General features: G+C 46.2%; 1 protein-coding gene across 4 annotated transcripts in view; it reads right to left on the reverse strand.

The window, feature by feature from the left end:
• Positions 1-25,793, reverse strand: part of FYN (FYN proto-oncogene, Src family tyrosine kinase) — a 251,644-nt gene that overhangs the window by 88,169 nt on the left and 137,682 nt on the right. For all 4 annotated transcript variants that reach the window (XM_014591037.2, XM_006157007.2, XM_027775145.1 and 1 more), the window contains exons 3-4: positions 7,225-7,482; positions 3,938-4,034 (exon numbers count right to left, since the gene is read on the reverse strand). In XM_014591037.2, coding sequence (XP_014446523.1) covers positions 3,938-4,034; positions 7,225-7,471 — 344 coding nt within the window. In that variant the 5' untranslated portion in view covers positions 7,472-7,482. The remainder of the gene's footprint in view (positions 1-3,937; positions 4,035-7,224; positions 7,483-25,793) is intronic.

The following is a 25,793-nucleotide window of genomic DNA, read 5'->3' on the forward strand; positions in this document are numbered from 1 at the left end:
CCCACACATTCCCCCATAAACCCCCAACATATGAACATACACTCCCCCCCCCCCATCACCCCATCCCTCCCCCACACACGCACACACCACAGTTGATTCTGCTCTTTGAAGCACACACACCAGTGCTGTGACCTCCCGTTTCTGCCTCTTGACAGGGGAGGTGAGTGGGAGGACGCACACTGGGAGGTGTGGCAGCCGAGCGCCGCCTCTCCTGCTCCTGCTCCAGCGGAGGGCCAGGGCTGGGAGGGGTGAGGGAGGGGGAGCCACATGCCATCTGCTTCTACATTTTTGCTTTGTTTTCCCCTCACAGTTTTCTCTTCCCTGTTATTATCCTTGACTTCAGGATACGGTATATGCTACACAAAGCTCAGTTACTTTCTTTTCCATAACCTTGAAAAAGGGCATTATAACTTACAGGGTGAAGGATTACACGGGCACAAAGGAAGAACATTAACGGGGAAAAACCCTTGTAATGTCTTCGAAGAGATCAGGGTCTGAGGCTCAAAGGCCTCCGTAAACACCAAAGGCTGTGCAAGCCCTATCACAAAACAGAGCCTGAGACCCACTGGACCCTCCTCAAGCGTTTCTCCCAAGTTTCATTTTGGTCCTTTCAGATGAACAAAGGACGAGACCGTGGGCCTGACTTTGGCAGGGACCGACTTCCCAATGCCCTGCCACCTGACCCAGAGCCACGAGCCGTAGAGAAAACCTCCAGGACGGCGTGCACGGTGCCCGTGACTGCGCCTTGGCTCTTCCATTTCAGCGTTTACAGTTTTACAATCTCTCATCCACCCTGGCACTTAGGGAAGATTGTATAAACTGGGGAGGACGACAGGGGTGAGTTTCAGAAGTTTCAGAGTTAATATACTCTGACAAGAAGCACTGAGACGAGAACCTAACGCACACTAAGGAATCACACACCAGAAAAGATCAAAGCCCAGTTCCTCCTCCCCGCTTCCAGCTCACTTTCTGGTACTTCCCTAACTCGCATAGTTTGGGCCCCTCGGAAGGGAGTATCTGGGCCCTTCTCAGATCACCCCTCACGCTGCACTCAGGATGCCATCCCGTGTCTCACCCCGGGCTCGGCCACCTGCTGGCTCTTTGCTCTGGGCAGCTCCCTGCTGCAGACGGACACATGCCCCAGATGCCTCAGACAGCTGCTGTGGGGGACAAAGGAGAAGCGTGCACGCAGCAGCACATGGCTGGTGTACGAGGGGCCTTCAGGAAACGGCAGCTGCTGACTATTTTTAAAAAAGTCCTGCGGGCTAGACAGCGGCATAGCAGTGAAATGTGATGCTCTCCGAGGCTCGCCCACATGGAAAGGTTCTGGGTTCAGTTCTGGAGATATCCCTGAGTACACCAGGCAAGTGCCCATCATCTCGGCTGGCCGAAGCTGGGGGTGGTTGTGGCATTGAGACTCCATTGGGGTGCTGTCTCTTTCTCTCTCTCTCATGGAAGAAACCAATAAACTTTAAAAACAATCCTGTGACAACAGGAGGAGGGTTTATGGGGGGCAGATACTATTCTTGACGTGGGTAGGACAGGCCTACTCAGTTTGTGAAAATTCAATAAACTATATACTTTAAAAATCAGTGATAAACTATATATTAAAATGCATCATTTTAGTCCTTTCTAAGTATAGAGTTGAGTGGCAGTAAGTACATTCGTTTTCATTGCTGTGCAACCACCACCAGGTACATTTAAAAAAATAATCATTCAAATTAAATTAATTATTTTTATCATTATTTAATTTGCTATAGGACATGTGTGCTCAACATGTGTGAGAGAGAGAAGGAAAGTGGAGGAAGGAAGTCACAGGTCTGGGACTCGAACTGTAGTAGGCCATGTGGGAGTGTGGCACATTAAGCGCCATGCCACGTATAGGCCCCACCAGGTACGCTTTTGATATGTACATTTTTTTGCATGTATTTAAATAAAAAGTTAAAAAACCCACTCTCACTTCTGTTATGACTAAACATAATTTAAAAACAAACCTGTGGCTATGTGGAGTCTCTGATGTCTAGAAGAGCGCTATGGGCCTCTCCGCGAGATGTCCAGTCCTTGCTGCGGAAAGGTGGCATTTTCTCAGTGTAAGGTCCTGACCACCAAGGGCAGCCCTGGGCTTCCCCAGAAGGGAGCTTTTAGGCCCATTACAACGACTGCTCCTCTTTCCAGACAAGTGTGATTGGAGCATGGGTGCCTCTCGATTCCCCAGCTCATCCTTTTGCAAAAGCCAAAGAGCCAGGATTTCAAGTCCTGCCACAATCATGAAATCTAGTTTGCTCAGAGAGCAGAGGAGAAGCGACCAGATTAGGTGGCTATGGAGAACTTTCTGGCGTGTCCCCAGCCCCCGGCCAGAGTCCTCCTCCAACCACTGAGGAGTACTCATAAGGACGTTTGAGGTTCTGAGCCTGCTGATGTGGGACACCATTTTCTTTGGGGCTAGATTTTTCTCAAGTGCACACATACATGCACACTGCCTCAATCCAATAGAGGCAGTATTTTAAAACCACTGGTAAATCTGACCCTTTCCTACTCTTCTGAAAGGAGGTATTAAATGTAGGGTTTAAAAACAGAATGATTCTCACTCCTAAAATTTCCCCACTGCCTGTTTAGTTGCTGTTCCTACTGGCTACATGAAAATGTACACATTTGATGGCTCTGTAGCCTAGTGGGAAAGGGAACTAGATCCCACATGGCCAATCGCAGTTCAAATCTTGGTCCAGGTGGCTTAGAAAACACCTTGGGCATGTGTGCATGTGTACCCCCAATCCCGATGGGATGGAGAAAGGGAGGAAGAGAGATTGCAGAGTGACCAAACCCCTTTTCCTTTTCATTTCATCTGTCTCTGGTGAGTGCATGTGACCTGTGGCAATTAAAAAAAAAAAAGTAGCATCGCAGTCATACATGGGTGGCTGAAACCGCTTCTCCTTCATCTCACAGAGATATCAGTCACTCTCAGATTTTCATTATGCCTCCATGGGCTTCACCAATTGCAATGTTTCAGTAGTTTTTTTTTTTTTTTTTTTTAAATCCAGAAGGAATGGGCTAGTTCTGTAGCCTAGGCAGCTGGATCCCACATGACTGACCATATGTTTGAGTCCCAGATCCAGCAGTTTGAAAAACAATCTGGGTGTGTGTACATGTCCAAGATCTTGAAAAGAAGGAGGGATAGAGATAGAGGAGAAGGGATTTGGATGTGACCATCCCCCATGGGGATGCTTTCCCTCCTCTATCTCTCTGTCTACCTCTGGTAAAAAAAAAAAAAAAGAAAGGAAAAGGAGGAACGTGTCGCTGGCCATAAGTAGGGGCTTAGTGAGTGCAGCCTCTGAAAAGTGAAGAAAATCTCAAGGGAGGGACACGTAACATGGGTAGCCATGCTGCGTGTGGTCATTAGAAACTGGAGACCTGTGGAAATGCTACGGGCAGGGCAGAGGATGCTGGTACTTTTACAGCCTTCAAACCAAACCAAAAACATGGACTCTGCTGCTATGGCATCCTCAGCTCCACAGACTCACAGCGCCATAAAATACTACAATGCGTCGTTGACTCTTCCTTTATCAAAGAGCATTGCTCTTGGGCCAGCCAGTGGCATGGTTAAGGTGGCTGGTTCCCACTCAGCCGACCGCATGGTTTGAGGCTTGGACACGGCAGCTTGAAAAACTTGCTGGGAGTGTGTGCATGTGTGCCCCAAATCCCGAGAGGAGAATGGAGTAGAAGGGATTACAGCGTGGTGGTCTCCCTTGGGGCGGTGCTTTCCCACTCCCCCACCCCCTCTGTCCTTGGTGAGCACGTGTACCCGATAGCTAATTTAAAAGAAACAGGGCTATGAACTGGTGATTTAGAAATGTTCTTTTAGCATTTCAGATATCTGAAGAGGCAGACTCCCTTCCCAGTCTGGAAGGCATGCACACTTTTCTCTTCCTTCCAAACTTACGAGCTGTTCAATATCTGAAATTTTTCTCCTTTGTGAAAACTCAGGTCATCTTCTGTCCGTGCTTCATAGTCATAAAGGGCCACAAACAGTGTCACTCCTGACAAAACAAAATGGAAGAGAGATTACACAGGGGGAAATAAACCCCAAGATGCCAAATCGTCACTGAAATCTCCTTCCCCAAATAACCCAGTGAAGTGCTGCAGTTAATGGATGAAAACCAGAATCACAGGCTGTGCTCAGGCCTTGGTCTTCACAGGGGATGCAGGATTTGCTCTGACAAAAACCTGGAGGTGAGGGACTTCTCTCTGTCCATCTTTGAATAAGCCCTGGGAAGAGACAGATGTGCCTGAAAGCAAGGGGCGGCCCTGGCATGATGGGTCAGGTTTGCGAGGCTGGGCAGTGGTACTGACGGCCTGGATCTGACATCCATTCTTCTCCACTCAGGAGCGCGTGTTCCGTTCTGGGGAAAATGGATCACTCTTTTTCCTGGCAGATAGGAAACTCTTCTGCTTGGGAAATTTAGATGACTCTGTCTGTGATGTGCACCCTAACAGAGGATGTGCTGGCCTTGGCATCTACGAGTGTCATTGTAGTTTTCAGCGGTTCAGTCCTACTGCTGAAAACGGAATCCTCCCTTCTTCTTCTACCGACCCGAGTTTAACACCTTGCGCTGTCTTGTACTACTCACTCTTTCTCACACCCACTCTGTCCTGTCATCTGGTTGACTCCCCGAAGAGGCCTTTCCTGCCCTGCAGAAGTTTGTTAACAACAGCAAAGAGCCCAGACTCCCACATGACTTGAACATGTGGGTCTACACTGCAGTCAGGGACCATCTTAGTCCCAGAGGCCATCTGATGCCTTATAAAATTTGAAAGTATGATAGGTAGAATTCCAAGGTAGCCATCAGTGATTCCTGCCTCCTGGCATTCATGCCCTAGTGCAGTCTCCTGCCCTGAGTGGGGCTGAGCCAAATGACATGCTTCTAACCAACAAAATGTGCAAAGGTAATGACATGCCCCTGTTGCAGAAATGTAGGTGCCTATAGGTCACACTTACTCTTTTTTTGGAGAGGTTTTTGCTATAGGGTGCATGAGCTTGTCAGAAAGACAGAGAGAGACAGAGAGACAGAAAGCAAGAAATCACCCTGCCAGGGGGATGGCCATGCCACGATCCCTTCTCCTCTTGGGATCTTGGGTATGCATATACACGTGCCCGGCGTGAGTTTAAGCCACCGGGCCTGGGACTCGAACTGTGGTAGACTAAATGGGAGTCCAGTGACATAGCCATTACGCCATCTGCTGGTCCCAATAGATCACACCTATTCTTACTGAACACTGCATAAACAGATTCCCTTCATAATGTAATTTAAAGACAAAGTAAGCCAGCTCCACTGTGTGGAAGGCAAGGCACACGGAGACCCACTTTCACCTTGCATCTCCCACAAATTCTCACTGAGGGCTTTTATATTTTAGGGGTTGAGGAGAGTTTCGAAGGAAGTTACGGAGAAACACAAACACTGTTCTTGGCCTTAAAGGACTGAAAGCAGTATTGGGAGAAAGGACATGCATACATAAGAAAACCAAATAATACAAGGCAGAAAAATCTGCCAACATTTAGGGATATTTTTTTAAATTGCTAGAGGGTGAATGCCAGAGAGAGAGAGAGAGAGAGAGAGAGAGAGAGAGAGAGAGAACCCTCTCCTCTACAATGGGGCATGGCCATGCCACAATCCCTTCTCCTCCATTTCTCTATCCTTTTAGAATCTTGAGCATGCATGCACATGTGCCTGGAGCATTTTTCATGCCATTGGGGCTGGTACTCAAACCATGGTTGGCCATGTGGGATCTGGTTCCCTGAACTACTAGGCTATGGGGCTGGCCCTAGAGTTACTATGTTATAACTTACAAATTTTATAAGGTATCAGATGGCCTCTTGGACTAAGATAGTCCCTGACTGCAGTGTAGACCTACAATTTCAAGACAAGTGGCCCTCTCTAGTGACTCCAATGCATGACACCTGAGGACTCAGGGATTCTCATCCAGCATTCCTGAATGAGTGAATAAAGTGATGTCATGTCAGTGAAATGAAGAATCTGGGCTTGCAAATCACACAGCTTCTCAGGATAGGCACAGGAATGTGTGCTGGGGACATTTTTGGCTCTCTTGTGTCCTCGAGGGACAAAGAGACCTTGACTATCTGTGTCTTTCCTTCCTCCCTCCCTTCCAGGTGCCTCTATTCGCTCAGCTATGCAAGGCCTGGGTTAAAAGGAAAGCTTCAGTTACCAGAGCTCACGGTTGAACATAAATGCTTTTTGTTTGCCCCTACTGGGCAGAGCATGACGTGCTAGCAGAAGAGAAGCAGAGTATGCCCAAAGCTCTGGGTCTGGTCCCTTGATACAAACAGCTACACCGCCACAGGGTTGGGTGCAGAGAGGGAAGAAACCCTGCTAGTGCCTCGGTAGTACCAAACCCGCAGGTAATAAGACACAACAGGTCGTTGTGCAAGACATCTGTTTCTAGAGGAGCTGAGAAATGCTACATTCCTTTAAACTTCTGTAATAAACAAAACAATTTTGGAACAAATAATGTCAAATATTTAGTTACCATAGTTCACACGCTGGGAGAGGATTTGGAAGACTAAGGATACATGAGATAACTTACAAATATTTCAGGAAACATATGTCTGAGAATGTATGCCAGATATTTCACAAAGTATTAGCTAAGTCAGCAAATACACATGGCAGCAAAATACAGCCTTGTGGTGGAGGGGGTTGTGTGGGACAAAGAGGATTAGTATTTGGAGAACTCAAAATGCGCATGCCCAGAACCAGTCCTGGAGTGTCTGATTCAAAAGACCTGGGGTGGGGCTCAGGCACTTGTACATTGAAAACGCCAACCTCATTGTTCAGAACCACCCAGCCAAGGTGGAGAACCAAGGGCCTATGGCACCTTGGTAGGTAGTTGTAGCTCACTGACCCCTCACTGCAGAATCCTTGTTGAGCAGCACCTTGGAGTCCCCCCACAAAACAGGCATTTGGCTTTAGACAACCTCTGGCTTTTTTTATGGTCTTTCATCTGGTAGAGGATAGATCTAGTGAGTCTATTGGAAAAATCATGTTGTGTTTTTCTATGCTTCTCTATGCAAAAATGGTTCATGGCTTTTCTCATGACCCAAAAGATAGATTAAAAACTTAAAACCCCAGTTCAAGGGGAAACATAAATGTTCAACTGTAAAAAAAATGTTAGGGTAGCTGCCCCCACCGGCCTTCTGTGACTGTGGGGACTTACCTGTTCCTCCTCTCGTACGCAAGGTCCCAGTATGAGACGAAGAGTTCACACCCCCAAAGACGGTGAGTCCTTGGCCCCCGGTGGCGTGGAAGTTGTTGTAGTTCGGGATGGAGGTCACGCCGAAGCTGGGGTAGTGCTGAGGGGTGGGGTCTGTGCCATAGCGGTACCCGGAGCTCTGGTTCAGGCTGCCGTCCCTCTCCTCCGTCAGTTTGGCTGCTTCTTTATCCTTACATTGCACACAGCCCATTATCTAAACTCCTGCCGGAGACACAGAGGGGCCGCGTGAACCTGGGTGCTCCCTAGTTGCTGGGTTATCTGCCACCGGAGACGGATAACTTGTAAGCTTGCCCTTGGATGGGGCGCGAGGACAAGCAGTGGCTGGGATGGACGGTTCGGAGGAATCCCAGGTTCCTTAAGTCGACAATCACATTGGTTGTTCCCCTGGTGCTCTGGGTGACAGGTCGTCCCAGGGCACCATGCTCATACTTCCTCAAAGGGTCAGCACTCCCTAACATTCTATAATATTGTGTACTTGCCTAAAGACAATCCTGTGATACTTATTATGCTTCTCTGTAGTCATTTAAAAAATAACGTATGCTCATAAGATGAGTGCATGCAGTGTTAGACTAAAACTTCCATCATGGCCAAGGAAATCTAAAGAAGAGAGACAGGAGTGCTGGAAGAGCCAGAACACAGCCTGGAAACAAGTCGCTTGCCTTCCCCACTCACAGGAAGCCATTCTTCAGGCACAAAATTAGTATACTTCAGGCAATAAAATGGTGACAAAATTAAGAACTAGTTACTGGGTGGAAAGTAAAATCGGTAGAAATGAAGAAGTCTATTTGCAGGATGTCACGATAGCCTACAGTTACAAAACCATTTAAAGCTGCTAATTAACTTCTCAAATTTCCATTAGCTTTTGACATCCTTCAAAAACATAAAAAAAAAAAAAATCATTCCCATGTTTGAGAGTTACTGGCACATGAAAAAAACTTGAATCGCTGTCACTCCACCCTCCTCAAACCTACTTCTCGTAGGCTCCTCGTCTCAGTAAATGGTGCCACCAGTGACCCGGCTGCTCACTCAAGTCAGAATCCTGAGAGTCACCCTCACGTGATCCTCCTTGTTCACGGCTCTCTCTTACTGCTTCACACTCTATAGCCCAAACATGTCCAATTGCTCAGCTCCTCGAAGATTCTCTTCCCGGCCCCCCTTCACCTTCAGGAACATGGCTTTCAGCACTCTGCCTCCTGTCTTTGACATGAATGTACCCTTCACGTCCCAACTAGGACAGCATTTCCTCTACAAAGCTGTCTCTGATGCCCCTGCCCTACCTGAGGTTGGGGCTGGCGGGTGGTACTTTTCCTAAGGTCTCCCATGGGTCTTTTTTTTTTTTTTTTGTAGGTAGAGGTTTTTGCCTTAAGTCACGTGCACTGGCTGGAGAGAGAAAGAGAGAGGAAGAGAGAGAGAGAGACCGAGACAGAAATAGTGATAGGGAAAGTGGGAAATCACCCTCCCCCAGGGAAGATGGCCATGCCAGAATCTCTGCTCCTCCATCCTCCTCCTGGGACTTGGGGCACGCATGCACATGTGCCCGGCATGAATTCTAAGCAGTTGGCTCGTGGGAGTCCGGCAAAGCCACTGCAACATCTGCTGGCCTTCTCTCATGGCAACCTGAAGTCCCTCATCACGGTGTCTATCTCGCCAGGTTACAAACATGGTCCGCCCACTCGTCCTACTGCCCAGTGGACGGCAATTTCCAAGAAAGCAGGGCTCTGTCTATTGTCATCACAGCGACGTTGCCTGCACCTGGCGCAATAAATAGCACGGGATGCGTGAAGATTCTGTAGCCCGTTATGTGTCTCTTTAACCTTCCTTTACTTCTGTATCAAGGCCAATCCTTTTTCCAGTTACTTTTACCAGCCGGGCAAAAGTTCTTTTTTTTTTTTTTTTTAAGAGAGGTTTTTGCTATAGGGCGCGTGCGCTTGCCAGAGAGACAGAGAGAGACAGAGAGACAGAAAGTGAAAAATCACCCCCCAGGGGGCATGGCCACACCACAATCCCTTCTCCTCCATTCTCCTCTCGGGATCTTGGGCACGCACGCACACGCACATGCGCCCGGCATGAGTTTAAGCCACCGGGTCTGGGACTCGAACCGTGGTCGACTACATGGGAGTCCAGTGACATAGCCATTACACTAACTGCTGGTCCCCCAGCTGGGTAAAAGTTCTACATTTAAAAAATGTACCGGTATGTGTGTGAGCAGCGAGAAGATTCAGAAACACAAGGAAAATTGGTACAATGGCTCCGTTTGGGCCTGCACTACCCTGCCAGGGTGACAGGTGGTAGGTGGGGGCAATGGAGGTCCCTGAAGAAACTCTGAAAACCAACCCATTTGGGACCAAAGAATCCAATGAAAAACACATGACATCACGTGTAATAACATGTATTTGCCAGGGAAGGCACAGCCAGCACAGGACAGGAAGAGGCGTGAGGCAGTGAAGGAGATGCAAAAACAGTTTTTCTATCCTATCTTGCAAACCAAGGTGGGAGGTGCCCTGTCAGCAGGGGAAGCGCGGTTCTGTGCTCTGCCTGTCTGCCGGAATGGGTGATAGGAGCGCTCTCAGACCGTCCTAAAGCCCTCTCGCATTACATGCTCCAGTAAATACTTACTGAATTGAGTGTCAGTTCTGGAGAATGGAAATGTTTGGAAACGAGCCGCCCACTGCTGGTGCTGAGCTCACCAGATCTGGAACACATTTCCTCGTAAATCATGCGAGATTAACTTACAGTATACCATGTCCAGAGTGCTTTCCGACTTACGGTAAATGAATATGATTTTAACGAGTTTCCAATAGGAAATGCAAAGTGTCTCCAAGACATGATTTACTGAAAAAAATGCCATCATTTGTTGTTGAGGATGATCAGACTGATCAATATCATGCTCGTTTTATATTAACTCTTTCACGGCAGAAAGTTGCCACAAGTGTCTGTGAAGGCCAGACAGAAAACACTTCTTGTCTCAGGTTTGTTTTTTCAAAGAGAGACTTTTGGATAGGGCATGTGTGCTCGCCAGAAAGCAAGAAATCATCCCCTGGGGTGGGTGGGGGGACAGCTATGCCACAATCTCTACTCCTCCTTTCTCCTCTCAGGATCTTGGGCATGCATGCACCTGTGTCCGGCATGAGATCAAGCCACCAGTCTAGGGCTCGAACCACGGTCGACTATGTGCGAGTCCAGAGATGTAACCATTACACCATCTGCTGGTCAATCAGGTGCTTTTTTTCAGTGATTTCACTGACTTACTGCAATTAGAGAATAAGAGATCTGAATCCCAGAATCACATCATGTACACTAGTGAGTCTCAATGGGGGGCGACTTTGCCTCCTCCAGCCAAAAAAAAAAAAAAAAAGACATAGGCAATTTCTGGAGAGATTTCTGGTTGTCAAAACTCAGGGGGAAGGGTACTACTGGCACCTAGTGGGTAGATGTTGGCAATGTTGATAAATATCCTACAATACACAGGACAACTTCCCTAGGCCCAAATGTTTGGGTCAGGGTACGAGATCCTGATTTACACAGAGGAAAGAATTTATATCTGTATCTTTGAAACAGTATGACAGCTGTTTCCCTTACACGCGTGTGGTCGATGTGTGACCCGGAACACTTTCCTTAGGAGGAGGTACACACCAGGGAGAAGGAGGTAGTTCAAAAGGCGGACATGAAGTGCAATCTGTGGCACAGCTGTGGCACACTGATCCGCAGTGCTGGAAGCCATGTGGAAGACAGGGGTTCAAGTCCTAGGTCGACCCATATGTGCTGGGGGTGTGTGCCCCTGGCTGGGGGGAGGATTGCAGTGTGAGACTCTATCGAGAGTGCTTCTCTTTTTTTTTCTCTCCCCCTCTCATTTTGTCTCATTCACAAAAGAAAAAAGGAAGGAAGGAAGGAAGAAAGGAAAGAAAGGGAAAGTAAGAAAGAAAAAGAAGTTAAAAAAAAAAAGAAAATGATCCACATGAAAAGTTCAGATTTTTCACTAGAAGCTTGTTTATTGTTCTAAAATCTACAGCTAATGAGAACACTCATTACAAACTATGCTTTCCGCTCCAACGAAACAAAATAAACACCTAATCAGAATCCTGCAGAAACCAGAGCCCTACATTTAACCAAACTAAGAAAAAACAATCTTTCAAAATGCGTTAATAAATAATACACAGTAATAAATGACTAGCAACGTATATATAATTTTATGAAATAACGGAGGGGAAAATTACTTTTGGTTTCACTGCAGCATCCCCAGTGCCCACAACAGCACCTGACGCACAGTGGCATTCAAGAACTATTTGTTAAGTGAATGCATTTTAAAAATACTCTATCAAAATCATTTTGGAGAAAGCAATGTTCTTTTATGGGAGGAACAGCACCATGACCACTTCATGCATTTGAAATTTTGAGTTGAGTAATGTTTCTACACAGATCTTGCTTCCTCTCTCCCCTCATTGACACACATGAAGAAATGGAAATAAGTCAGTAAATGCAAGCTTGAGTCATTAAAAGTTAATCCTAATGAAAATATTTGTAAAAGAACTTGTGGGTCTTTTTCCCACTGGGGGCAGTCAGACTAACTACTTCCTGATGGAAGAGTCAGAGACGGGGGATGAGCTGCACTCAACGTGAGCCAGGCAAACTTCTGAGCATGCCAGCTTCCATAAAAATATTCCTTATCGTGTACAGTTATCCACTGTGGCTTTCATGTCCAAGGCTGAAGAAACACCACGAACATATAAGGCGCTAATGCACTTGCTCTGAATCTGCGGGGTGTTGAGAAAGGGCCATTCTGAAAGCAGGACCCTGGAGTTACTGTGATCAGTAAGACACCACATACCATGAGCGCACCATACCCTCCGCATGCTGCCATGTCTCGGGTAAGAGTGGAAGGGCACTCCGGCCATTTGGATCCTGTGCCAGTGGTCATGGTATCTGAATTACAGTCTTTTTTGCAAACTGAGGGGCCCTTTCTACAATGAAAATAAAACCCGATTTACTTAAAATTTCCTTTCCAAATACGCCAAGAGCGTTAAGCAAAGCTGGAAGACCTGCCAGACGCAGAGTTCAAGAATCACCACAGTCTGCTCCCAGGAGCATGGCACACATTATCAGGTGATCACAGCACTTTCGGTTGCTATGTCATGGTGTGGCCTCAGGATCCTTTTTCCCTTAGCACTCTACCGACTGATGGAAGCTGATCTGAGGACTGAATTGATCCAGCATGACAGGCAAAGGGTGCTCTGGTCCAAGAAGGGTCTGGTTATTCAACTACACTCCCTCTGGCTGATGCAGCAGACCAGAGTCCAGTCTTCCTGATGCATGTTGAACACAAACACACTCCCATTTCCTCAGAAGCCATCAATAGAGCCATGCCGGTATGCTCCAGTTCTGATGTCGCAGGACTCCCAAGAAGGTTTCCGGTGTGGGTGGGAGCCATGGTCCAAAGAGGGAAAAAGGCAGGCTGGCAGTCTCTGCACAAGTAAATTATGAACTTTTTCCTAAGACACAGACACTTGCAGGCAGAAGAGGGATGGCCGCGGAGGAAGGGTGAGAGTGACAACAGTAACTTTAACTTTGGCAGCGTAAGCGTTTTTGTCTCAGAAACCAATCTAGGTGGATGTGGAGCAGTGACAGCCCTCAGGCATAACTCGCTGTTCCTGCTTCTGCCAGGCCCCAGCAGCCAGCCTGGACTCTGGAGAGAGACAAGCAAAGCCACCTCTGGCCTGGACTCTCAGGGGACGTGTTTCCTGCGGCTCCACTCACTCTCCCTGTAGCGGATCTCCACTTGGCTGCGGGAGGTACCATAACAGAAGTAAACTCACAAGAAGGGGGACTGAGCGAAGAACCAAGAAGCCGAACACCAGTAACTGAGCTGGGGACAATGGAAAAAAGAATTTACGGCAGATGAACTGCGTAGATTCAAACACTTCTCTGGGATGAAGGCAAAACTTGGCACCTTAGCAAGCACACATTCATTTTCAGTGACTAGTAATGGCATGAAGAAAGTGATAAGATACTGCAGAGACGCACAGGGAATCACTGGACTTCAGGATAGGAGATTCATAGCAGAGAGCTCTTTTTTAAAAAAATTCACTAGAGGGTACATGTGCTCACCAAAGAGGGAGAGGGAGAGAGAGAGAGAGAGAGAGAGAGAAGAGAGAGAGAGAGAGAGAGAGAGAGAGGCAGAGGAAGAAAGTGTCCCCCGTCGGTGTAGTCACACCACAATCCCTTCTCCTCCATTTCTCCATCCGGTTGGGATTTTCGGCACACATGCACAAGTGCCTGGTATGGTTTTCAGGCTACCAAAACCAGGACTTGAGTCACGTAGCCGGCCATGTGGGATCTCGCTCTCTTAACCACTAGGACACAGGACAGGCCTCATGGGGCTTTTGATCCTTATAAAATTGTAAACAGCTACGACACTTGACACGAGCTATTTTGCTATATACATCCTAATCAGAGAAAGTGAATCCCTTTGAAAGCCTGGGGAAGCCTGTCCTGAACCATGTAAATCTCGCCAGCAGGACATTTAGAGGCAGTCGAATGCCATATTAGTAGCAGTGAGATTTGGGCCTCAGAACCTGTCATCCAGATTTCCCCCTTGGAGGAAATGCGTGGGCTTCCTCTTTCATAGCAAACTGGGTCGGATGACCCTGACACCTCATGGGTAAGTGTGGGTGTGCTGTCTTCTGGGGACAGCCAGGAAAGAAGGGCCAGGGATGACTGAGGTGCTGGAGAGAAGACAGGACCATGCTGCCTCTTTGGGAAATGCACACACCCCAAAAGGTCCTGAAGCAGTGACAGTCACTGCTGGCTGGCACCGGGGAGCTGCACATCCTTGAGGGCTGAAGCACATACAGCACTGGTGCTGGGTCCAGCCAGTGACCCCAACCCAGCTATGAAAAAATGGGAAATAAACTGTCCTGCTAGGACCTGACCTAATCAAATGAGTCCCTAAGGATGGCTCTTCCTGGAAAAGTAGAAAAGAGTGAGAAACATTCCATCTGAGGGATGCTTTCCGTGCTGGCTTTAACAGTGGAGGGACTTGTGTGGCCAGACATGTGCTTGGCTGCTGGACGCTGAGAACAGCTCACAATGAGCAGATAGCAAGGAAACAGAACATTGGTCCTCCAACCACAAGAAATTAAGTTTGCTCAAGAACTTGAATGAGCCTGGAAACGAATCCCTTCTAGTCAAGCCTCCAGATGACAGCACTTTTGGTCCATGCCTTGATTTTCTTTTTCCTTAAGAGAGATTTTTTCTATAGGGCAGATACACTTGCCAGAGAGACAGACAGAAAGTGAGAAATGACCTCCTAGTAGTGATGGCCATGCCACAATCCCTTTTCCTCCATTCTCCTCTCAGGATTTTGGGTAAGCATGCATACGTGCTTGGTGTGAATTTAAGTCACTGGGTTCAAGACTTGAACCTTGGTCGACTCTGTGGGATTCCAGCAATGTAACTATTACACCATCTGCTGGTCCCCTGGTCCAAACCTTGATTCCAGCATTCCTGGTCAGGGAACCTAGTTGCACTATGCCTGGACTTGTGACTCACAAAACTATCAGCTAATCAGTGGATGTTTTTGTAAGTTCTTAGTTTATTATGCAGCAGGAGAAAACTAAAACAGTCATGCATTGTATAATGACAACCCATTATTGGATAGTCTATTATTGGTCAAGAGTGGACTACACACGTGATGGTGGAGCAATAGGCTGTACCATGTAGCCTAGAGGTGGAGCAGACCAAACCATGATACTCGCACAATGACACAGATTGCCTAACAACACATCTCTCAGAACGCGTCCCTGTCGTTAAGAGATGCATGTGTGGCGAGATGTGGCACTGTGGAGACGAGGACTTCGATCTCGGCGGTGATGACCGGCGTTCCGTGAGTGCTCACTGCAGGCCAAGTGCTGTGCCCTGGACCCCAGGATCTCATTAAATTACTATAACAACCCTAAAACTTGGTGTTACTCTCGCACCCTTTACAGGGATGTTTCAAAATCAGAGATTTGCTTCTGAAACGATACAAGGTAGACTCGGACCCGTTCGATCACTTATGCGTGACTTTGCAAAAGCCCTCTGGAGACTGAGGATGATGGATCTTGTCCGACCGGCACAGTAAGAGAGCCCAGCTAATATGACTCACTCTTAAAACTTCACAGTACTTTAAGAAAAGCCACATTCCTGGCACCTAGGATATTTTTGTGGCTTCCCGTCTCTGACTTTTCTTGTTCTAATGATCCCGGGGCTGAGAAGCAGCAGCTCGCATCCTTGCAACTTGTTCTTTCCCTTCTGTACAACCTTTCATTCCCCAATGCCCCGAGGTTCAAAAGCACTTAATAAAAAAGAAATGGAAGCATTAGACCCCAGTGGCGAGATTTAACACTGCAGCTGACTAAATGCTGGAACCAGTCCCAAGCCCAAACGGCCAAATGAGGTTTTAACACCAAAGCATGGAGAAGCTCCAAAAGGAGGGCAAGAACGTTTTCTTCTTACGGTCATTTCACTTTGGTTCTGAGGGTTCAGACAAGAGTAAAATGGTGATGAAGATAAGGACGATATGTTTTAATTCTGTCTATGCGAAAAAGTTCAGAAAGAATTAGAGCAGATTGTGAAGCTGTTTTTTCTTTTCTTTTTTTTTTTCTTTTCTTTTCTTTCTTTCTTTCTTTTTTTTTTTTTTGTGATAGAGTGTGTGTGCATTCACCAGAGAGACAGAGAGAAGAAAGCGAGAAATCACGTCCCAGGGGGATGGCCATACTGCAATCCCTTCATCCCTTCTCCTCCATTCTCCTCTCAGGATCTTGGGCACACACGCACACGTGCCCAGCGTGAGGTTTAAGCCACTGGGTTTGGGACTTGGTTGAAACTATGGTCACCTACATGAAAGTCCGGCAATGTAACCGTTATGCCATCTGCTAGTCCCCAGATTGTAAAGTTTTTTGTTTTTCAGACTCCACTATGAATCCCCAGCCCTTCTTGAACCGTTGAAAAATAATCCCTTGTAGTTAATATTTTTCAATTTTATTTGATTTAAATTGGGATGTGGCTCATATACCATAAAGTTCAGGTACATAAAGCATGCAGTCCAGCGGTTTTTAGTGTATTTACAAAGGACACCACCACCACTATCTATTTCCAGTATATTTTCATCACTCTGCAAAGAAGCTTACGCCCATTAAGCAGCCACTACACATTCCCCTCCCCTCCCAGCCTCTGGCAGCCATCATCTACTTCGTCTTTATGAATCTGCCTACTCTGGACTTTTCCTGTAAATGTGGTCACACAGACATGTGCCCTTTGTGACTGGCTTCTTTCACTTGGCATCATGTTTTTAAGGCTCATTCAAGTCTTAGAAGTGTTATATTAAATCTTTTTTTAATTGCGAGAGGGTGTGTGTACTTGTCAGAGATAAAGACACACACATACACACACACACACACACACACACACACACACACACACAAAGAGAGAGAGAGAGAGAGAGAGATCCACAATCTCCTCTCCATTTCTCCATTCTTTCAGGATTTTGGGCATACATGCACATGCGCCCAATGTGTCTCAAGCTACTGGGTTTGGGAGTTGAACCCCACAGTTGGCTATGTGGGATCAGGTACCTTAACCACCATGCCACTGGTGGCCTCATGTTTTAAATAAGTTAAAAAAAAAATCCGTGATGTGGATTTATCACATATTCATCCATTTATCAGTTGATATACACTTTTTGACTATTATAAATAACAATATAAGCATTCATGTATAAGTTTTTTATGTGAACATTTATTTTTAACTCTCTTATGTTAATATTTTAATATTTAGTATAAGGTATTAATATAGATAAGAAAAATCCAAAGATTAGGTAAATGGGTGAACATATGAATTGCTCAGAAAAAGGAAAATAATTTGTGAAACATATGGAAACAATTTTGATTAAGGAGATACTATTTTTACCTCTTAATTGACAAATTAAAAAAATATATCTACCTTATAGTGAAAAAGTTCTCTTGAAATGAATATTCTCTTACACTACTGATAGAAGACCAGAAATTAGCATATCACCTTTTGGTAAACCAACTTGGCAATATTATCTAAAAGCCTTAAAAATGGGCATGCTCTTTGACCTGTGGATCTCTGCTTAAGAGATTATTTTTATTTATTTATTTGCCATAGAGTGCAAGGGCTTGCTGGAGAAAGACAGAGAGAAAAAGTGAGAGGAAAAGTAAGAAATCACCCCAAGGGAGGATGGCAACACCACAATCCCTCCTCTTCCATTCTCTTCCCGGGATTTTGGGCACACATGCACACATGCTTGGCATTAGTTTCAAGCTGCCAGGTGGTTGACCATGTGAAAATCTAGAGCCTTAACCACCATGTCACCTGTTTGCCCCAATGCCTTTTTAAAGACTAACACATGAGGGGCCGGCAGGTGGTGTGGTGGTTAAAGGCACTGGATTCTCACATGGCCTACCATGGTTCAAGTCCCAGACCTGGTGGCTTGCTTTCTTACTTCCCTTTTTTTTCTCTCTCTCTGGTCTAATAAAAATAATGATAATAATAACAAATGGAATTAAACAAGTAATTCTTAAAAAAATAAAACATGAAGAGGTTCTATAACATGTTATTTACTATTAAGTAACTGTTCAACAAGAGGGCAATGGCTAAGTAAATTGTCAGGTAAGCTCATAACAGCAAGTTTGATAAAAATTAAATCTTTTGTTTACAGAAACTATGGTAATATAGAAAAATGTTCCTATTATACTAATAAGTGCATGATTGCAACTATATCTCAAATGCCTGGAAAACTCTTTGGAAGAAACATACTAAGATTCCTGTGGTGCACAGGCAGTAACAGCATGGCAACTGTTCTTTCTTCAGCAGCTCTTTATTTCTCAGACGGTCTATACTGAGAACACACTATTTTTATAATGATAGCAAGTCATCTTAATTTTTTTTTTTAATAAGAAACTTCCTTTAATCTTATTAGTCACTGGTTGAATCTGTATGTAAGTTGAAACAACGATGCACTGATGAAGTATACTTTATATAAACTGAAAAATTGAGAGGGGAAGAGAGTTATGGGTCCCAAATCCTGTGGATTTGGAAGGTGTAAAAGGTGAAAGGTAGCAAAGATGGTGAGATGTCTGAGTGTGTGTTCAGAGTGTCTGTGCTGAGAGGTGAACAGGGAGGGGGCGGTGCTGGGAGCAGGTGGTGAGTGCACACAGATGAACAGCTAGAAACCCAATTATGGGCACAGAGAAAGCAAAGCCGTAAGCAATCAACTCAGGGGACCCCATAGGCAGCAAGTGCAGAATCTGGGATAAAAAAACCAAGTGTGCAGTGGTTGAATTAGTGGGTTTTTGGGGACTAATTGGCCCTGCTATGGTTTGATGGTGTCTCTTGAAAACTCACATGATTGAAGTTGGTGAGCCATTGCAATGATGTTCAAGGTGGAATTTTGATCTGACCATGGTATTGAAAAGTGGGGTCTTTTGACAATGATGAGACATCAGGGAAGGGCCCCCATGACTGAGTCTTATGGGTTTACAAGGAGAGGGAATGAGAGAGATAGAGCCATGCTCTGCTCTGCACTCACTCTGTCTTCCCCTCTGCCATATATGACCACCAGCAGGAAGACCGTCACCAGATGCAGCCTCTTCAAAACTGTGAGCTAAATAAACTTTATTTTCTTAAATTACCCAGACTCAGGTATCTTTGTTAACAGCAACAGATGAGAGACAGAGAGAGAGAGAGAGAGTGAGAGGGAAAGTGAGAAATCATTCTCTGGAGGGGATGACCATGCCACAATCCTTTCTCCTCCAATCTCCTCCTGGGATCTTGGGCACTTAGGCCCCAAGTACTTGGAGAAACCCACCCAACTCAGAATGACTCTAGTTGTTCAAGTCAACCTTGGTATCTAACACGGAGCTCTGGTTATGGAGATGGCTGCAGGCTCTCTCTGTGATGGAGGGCCTGAAGACCATGCATGGTCAGCTCGGCACTAGGAAGGTGGGAGCATGAGGCAAAGCACTTCCGTTCTTTGGATGTCTCGGGGATGGAGGCACTGGACCAACCTTCACTCCTGTTGCCTTTACCCTTCTTGGTCAGGTCATTCAGCTTGGCATTTTGATATTTTGACTTTGGAGCCACTACCACTAGAACTCGGGACAATCTAAACAGGGCACAGAATAGGACACAACCCTGGTTTATATGACCTGGACTTGTTTAGAAACACAAAAGATCCAACAGAGAGGTTTCTTCCTCTTGCTGGTATTCAGTAGCAGTTCTTCACCCTCTTTGTCCCTGTTCTGTAAAAACGACCACAGAAAAACAAAAACAAAAATACCAACAGAAATGCAGGCTTCTGTTCATGAGCAAGGAGAAACAGGAAAGTCAGTGTTGCGACTGGGCCGAAGGGACTGGGACTGACTTTCTGGGCTGTGCGGTTGAAGGAATAGTTCTGGCTGAACTGGCCGGGGGCCCAAGGGTCAGGGTGTCACCTGGCAGAGCCACAAGAAAACACGTTAGCACAAAGCGGCTGTTTGAACAGGCGTCATCAACGCCCCTCTCCGAGAACGCGGAGAAAAAAGCTGAGGAGGCTCACAGTCCAGCATTGAACAAAGGCCGGCTCTGCCAGTCTTTCCCGGCTCTCTCGAGCTTCCTCGCCAGATGATTCTGCAAATGTGGCCTCATCCTTTCATAAAACGGTGGATTTTCTCTCCCTTTCTTTAATTTACTAGTTCTAGTTGAGAAGATTCGGCTCCTTGGAAGAGGCAGGCTGGACTCTGAGTGAGGAAATGCGACTTTCTTGTTTTTGCCATCGAGCTCATAGCTCAGCGCTTGGGGTCTCCAAGTCTCCCCTTTACCTGATCCTTTATCTGGTTATGATATCAGAGCCCAGCCCCAAATCTCCTGGCCTGAGAACCTGGCTGTGAGGCTACGTGCGCTGTGGTTTTGGAAACGAGCCTTTTCTTTGAAAGATGACATGAAGCCCTGTCCCTGTGCCGCTGGACCTTTATGTTGGCACTTCATTCAAGCTGCCAGAAACCAGCAACGCAGCCGTGATAACTTCTGCATCCCTTGCAGTGGTTTAGAATTTCAAAGCTTCTTGGCAGCTGTTTTGGCGTGAATGCTGATAAAGTAGGCAGTCGGAAAACACAGCTCTCTCTAATCCCATGGCCTCTACTGGGACAGGAAGAAAGGGCGCAGAGAGGTGACCCTTGAAAGTCTCCTCCCATTACTTTATCACCTAGAGGAAAGGAAGACCGTCTCTGCCTTGGCTTGAACTACTCGGTTGACTTTGTGGCGCTTGCCTTGCTTGGCCAAGTTTTCTCAGCGATCTGCACTCATGACCGTGAGCCGGTCACCAACAGAGACACAGAGGAAGGCGGAGGAGGGGGGAGAGAACCTGGAACCACCCGAAGGCAGCCTCTGGTGCTTTCCCCAGCAGCACAAATCCAACCGCTTCACGTGGGAGGAACAAGAGTTGTGTGAGCTAAACCACTTGTTAATGACCTACTTGACACCTGCCAGAAGTCTCGTCAAGTTTTTCTCAGTAACTCCAAAAATGGGAACACTCACTTTATTTACCATTGTAAATAATACTGCATATAAATTTATGGGTAATCTATTCAATAGCGACTTTTCACCTGGCACATGAATGAGACAGAAAGTATGATTTATGTTTTTGAGCGTTGACTTGCAGAGTAAGTAAACTTGGTTATAAAGTTTTTGCTTCTCTATTCCTCTCTTTTTTCCCAGGAGCTTGCAGGATTCTGGAATCAGACAGAATTGCCCCGAGCCTGAAGGGAGATAATCTTGACAACCTCAAGGTCTAAATCCATATCACCAAAATAAGGCGAGCAGTGAGAGATGAAGGCAGAGTGCTTGTTGTTCCCAACAACAAATCCACCCGAATCCCCCCATAGTAATAGGGGTTTAGCCAGGTCTATGCAGCTGAAGACTGTATTTTCAGACTCTTACAGGTAGGTGTGGCCATGTCGCTTAATTCTGGCCAGCTGGTTGTGACTGGATGTGATATATTCAACTGCTACATCCTCCAAAAGGGTTGTCCTTCATTTTTCTTCCCAGTTTCTGTGGGCTGGAGAGTGAATGGGGGCTGGTGAAGAGGTTTCACCAGGCAGAGGATGGCAACCCACCAGAGAGTAACAGAGCCACAGCACAGAAGTAACCTGGGCCTCAGATGGCCTTACAGAACACAGAGGCTCATCCCCTGGGCCTTGGACTGGCACCAGACCAGTCCATAGCCTGCTAGGAACCAGGCCACACAACAGGAGGTGTGTGGTGGGTGCAAGGGAAGCTTCATATGTGTTTGCAGCGGCATCCTATCACTCGCATTACCACGTGAGCTGGGTCTCTGCCAGACAGCACTAGATTCTCACAGGAGTATGAGACCTCTTGTGAACTGTGCACGTGAGGGATCCAGGCTGTGCACTCTCATAATCCATGCCCTATTCACAGAAACACTGTCTACCACAGAACCAGTCTCTGGTGCTAAAAAGTCCCAAAGTGCCCATCTCTGATCTCAACATGAGACATGAGCATCTATCTGTCGCATGAGCCAGTGTTTATCGGGGGAGGGATGGGCATTTGTGTGGGGGGTCTTTTTATTATAATAGGTAGCCTGCACTTTGTTACAAGGAAGAAGCAAATCTAACTCAGAGGTCAAAGGGTGGTCTGTTGGTCATGCGCTGTTCACCTCCCTCACCCCCAGCTCCTGGAGCCAAATAAGAACTTTTCACCTCTCTGACACCAACAGTTAATCCTGGACTAAGGTAGGTTGGTAAGAGGACAACAAGAATAACAGATAATAACAATACCTGTCCCTTACTGAGAGCTTACTTCCTGCTTGGCACTTCGTATATGTTATTATTTAATCCTCAGAGAAACTTTGCAAGTGCACTTCACAGTTAAGGAGACTTAGACTCAGAGAATTTATGTGATGTGCCAGGGTGACCTAGTCCACGGGTCTGAATCCACATGGATCCATGTGGACCTGAATCCACATCTCAGACATTGCATTCCCTACCTACCATACCAGGTTGTCTTCTTAGAAGCATGCTCTCTTCTTAGCTGTTTTCTAGGCCCAGCACAGCATTGGCTCCCAAGTCCCTTGGAAATCTTGGTCCTAGATTATCACGCTCCTGCTTCAGAGGAGTTCTGGAAGCATTGGCCTTCGCCTGGAGCCTGGTTTCCTTATCAGCTGAGAAATGGACTTCACAACCACGAGCTCTCTAGGGCTCATACTGAGCTAACATTTTTTCTTTCATTCTTTTAGGTTTTTGCCATAGAGTGTATGTGCTCACCAAAGAGAGACAGAGAGGGGGGAAGCATAATCCATGCCCTATTCACAGAAACACTGTCTACCACAGAACCAGTCTCTGGTGCTAAAAAGTCCCAAAGTGCCCATCTCTGATCTCAACATGAGACATGAGCATCTATCTGTCGCATGAGCCAGTGTTTATCGGGGGAGGGATGGGCATTTGTGTGGGGGGTCTTTTTATTATAATAGGTAGCCTGCACTTTGTTACAAGGAAGAAGCAAATCTAACTCAGAGGTCAAAGGGTGGTCTGTTGGTCATGCGCTGTTCACCTCCCTCACCCCCAGCTCCTGGAGCCAAATAAGAACTTTTCACCTCTCTGACACCAACAGTTAATCCTGGACTAAGGTAGGTTGGTAAGAGGACAACAAGAATAACAGATAATAACAATACCTGTCCCTTACTGAGAGCTTACTTCCTGCTTGGCACTTCGTATATGTTATTATTTAATCCTCAGAGAAACTTTGCAAGTGCACTTCACAGTTAAGGAGACTTAGACTCAGAGAATTTATGTGATGTGCCAGGGTGACCTAGTCCACGGGTCTGAATCCACATGGATCCATGTGGACCTGAATCCACATCTCAGACATTGCATTCCCTACCTACCATACCAGGTTGTCTTCTTAGAAGCATGCTCTCTTCTTAGCTGTTTTCTAGGCCCAGCACAGCATTGGCTCCCAAGTCCCTTGGAAATCTTGGTCCTAGATTATCACGCTCCTGCTTCAGAGGAGTTCTGGAAGCATTGGCCTTCGCCTGGAGCCTGGTTTCCTTATCAGCTGAGAAATGGACTTCACAACCACGAGCTCTCTAGGGCTCATACTGAGCTAACATTTTTTCTTTCATTCTTTTAGGTTTTTGCCATAGAGTGTATGTGCTCACCAAAGAGAGACAGAGAGGGGGGAAGTGAGAAATCACCCCCTGTGGGGGAAGGCCATTCTGTAGTCCCTTCTTCTCCACTCTCTTCTTGGGATTTTGGGCATGCATGCACACGAACCTGCCATGATTCTCAAGCCACCATATCCAGGGCTCAAACTGCGGTCGGCCATGTGGAGTCCAGGGCCTTAACCACCATGCCACCTGCTGGTCCCCTAGCTAACATTTCCTGAAGGAGCCCAGAGTCCTGTTGCACACATACGAACAGAGCCACTGAGTCCACAGATACGCACAGCTCTCATCTCTAAGCTGAACTTTAGGAATTTCAAAGACGCATACAGTGACCTGAGTAGGTGGTCAGGTTTGGCTATTAACTCTCAGATACCCCTGTGATGGCCAGAGCCTAGGCCGCAGCGTATCTGGAGAGTTTTAACGACGCAAAAGGAGCTGGACATTGTTATGTCCTACTTTCTTTGTTTTATTTTTTTACGGTGTGGTTTAACATCCTCTTTCTTATGGTTTTCAGAAGACCCAACCATGTCTTCTACTTTCCTTTGTTGCTAAAATGAAGAACAACTTTTGGTCTGGCTCACCCAGCGCAGGCATTTGTGCAAGCTTTTGCTTGACCCACCTCCTGCCTCATTACAGAGGCTCCAGTTCTCTCTGGCTCTAGCCTAGGGGTTGCTGGGTACAGCTGTTCTCCTTCTAAGCTGCTGGAGATGAGGAAGTTAGAAAGAAAACAATAACAAGAAGAAAGAAACTTCCCCTGGCCCCTCAAACAGAAGTTACTGAGAAATCACCATAGTAACAAATCACAGTTTTCAATGGTTTCATTTCCCGTGCGTTTTTTGTCTCTCTGCACAGATCCTTTTATTTACATTCAGCCCTACCTCCAGCCGTTATTCACCAAGCATATTTAGATCCCCTCTATGTGACAGGCATAAAGGGCTCTGGGTTTAAAGTTAAGTAAATATGGCCCCTGTTCTCAAGGAGCTTATATCTACTTAAGAGGAAGACAGATTAAGAAATCAATGAACTTGGGTTGGGAGAGAGCACAGAAAGACCTCTTAGTCTTCCAGGTCAGCAGTTATGAAGGTGACTGGACACTAGCACAGACGAGAAGGGGATGGGCACTGCAGGCAAAGGAACCGCACGTCTGAGGGCACAGGGTGCGGATATGCACCAGGCTCTCAAAGAACTGAGAGCAGTCCTTTGGTCACTTGCTTTCTGTCCATACTTATGGAGCACTCAATCAAGTGCCAGGTACACTGCAAGGCTCTGGGCTCTAGGGTAAAGAAGAGAGGCCTCTGCTTCATAGAATTCATAAAATCCAGCTGAGAAACTGGCTGGAAATGAAGCTTGAGGAGCAGGTAGAAGCCAGAGCATAGGCAACTATCCAGGTGTTCAAAAAGTTCGTGGATAATAAGTATTGTGAAAAAATGATGCATGGGTTTCATGATTTTTTTTTTTTTGAGAGGTTTTTCGCTATAGGGCGCGTGCGCTCGCCAGACAGAGAGAGAGAGACATAGAGACAGAAAGCGAGAAATCACCCCCCCAGGGCGGATGGTCATGCCGCAATCCCTTCTCCTCCATTCTCCTCTCGGGATCTTGGGCACGTACGCACATGCGCCCGGTGTGAGTTTTTAAGCCACCGGGTCCAGGACGCGAACCGCGGTCGACTACATGGGAGTCCAGCGACATAGCCATTACGCTAACTGCTGGTTCCCGGGTTTCAAGATTTTTTTGTACTAAAATAAACTCGTCTTTTAGTTCCATGTTCTACAAACGTTTTGAAGTCCCCTTGCCTGCATCTATGCTTCTGAGTGCTCACCATGGTGCCCGAAGCTTTGGCATGGGCAATATGCAAATGATCTTCTTGGATCTACCTTGTTTAACTGAGTATTTCTTCATCGACAGCAGCATCATCATCAACGGCCACTGTTTTACAGATGTGGGAGTAAGTGTAGAGAAGTCAAGTTACCTGCTTAGGGTGGATTAAGCTGGATTTTAATACAGACACAACTGAATCTAAGACCTATACTTTTTTTTCTTTCATTTCTTTATTTTTACATTTTTCCACAAATATTTACTTTACATAGCAAAATATTTTAGCTCATACTCCATAGTTCTTGACAGTTTACAAACAACTTTCAAAATTTCAAAATACTGAATTTTGAAGATAATGTTCAAAATATTTCTTATAATTTTGTATAATTTTATGACTATAACAACAGAAGCAGTATGGTTTCAATTTTTTTTTTTTTTTTTTTTTTAGGGGGCAGCCACTTGGTATATATTAAGGGGGAACACA

Source organism: Tupaia chinensis, unplaced genomic scaffold (genome assembly GCF_000334495.1).
Source record: "Tupaia chinensis unplaced genomic scaffold, TupChi_1.0 Scaffold000527_1, whole genome shotgun sequence".
Lineage (NCBI taxonomy): Eukaryota > Metazoa > Chordata > Mammalia > Scandentia > Tupaiidae > Tupaia > Tupaia belangeri.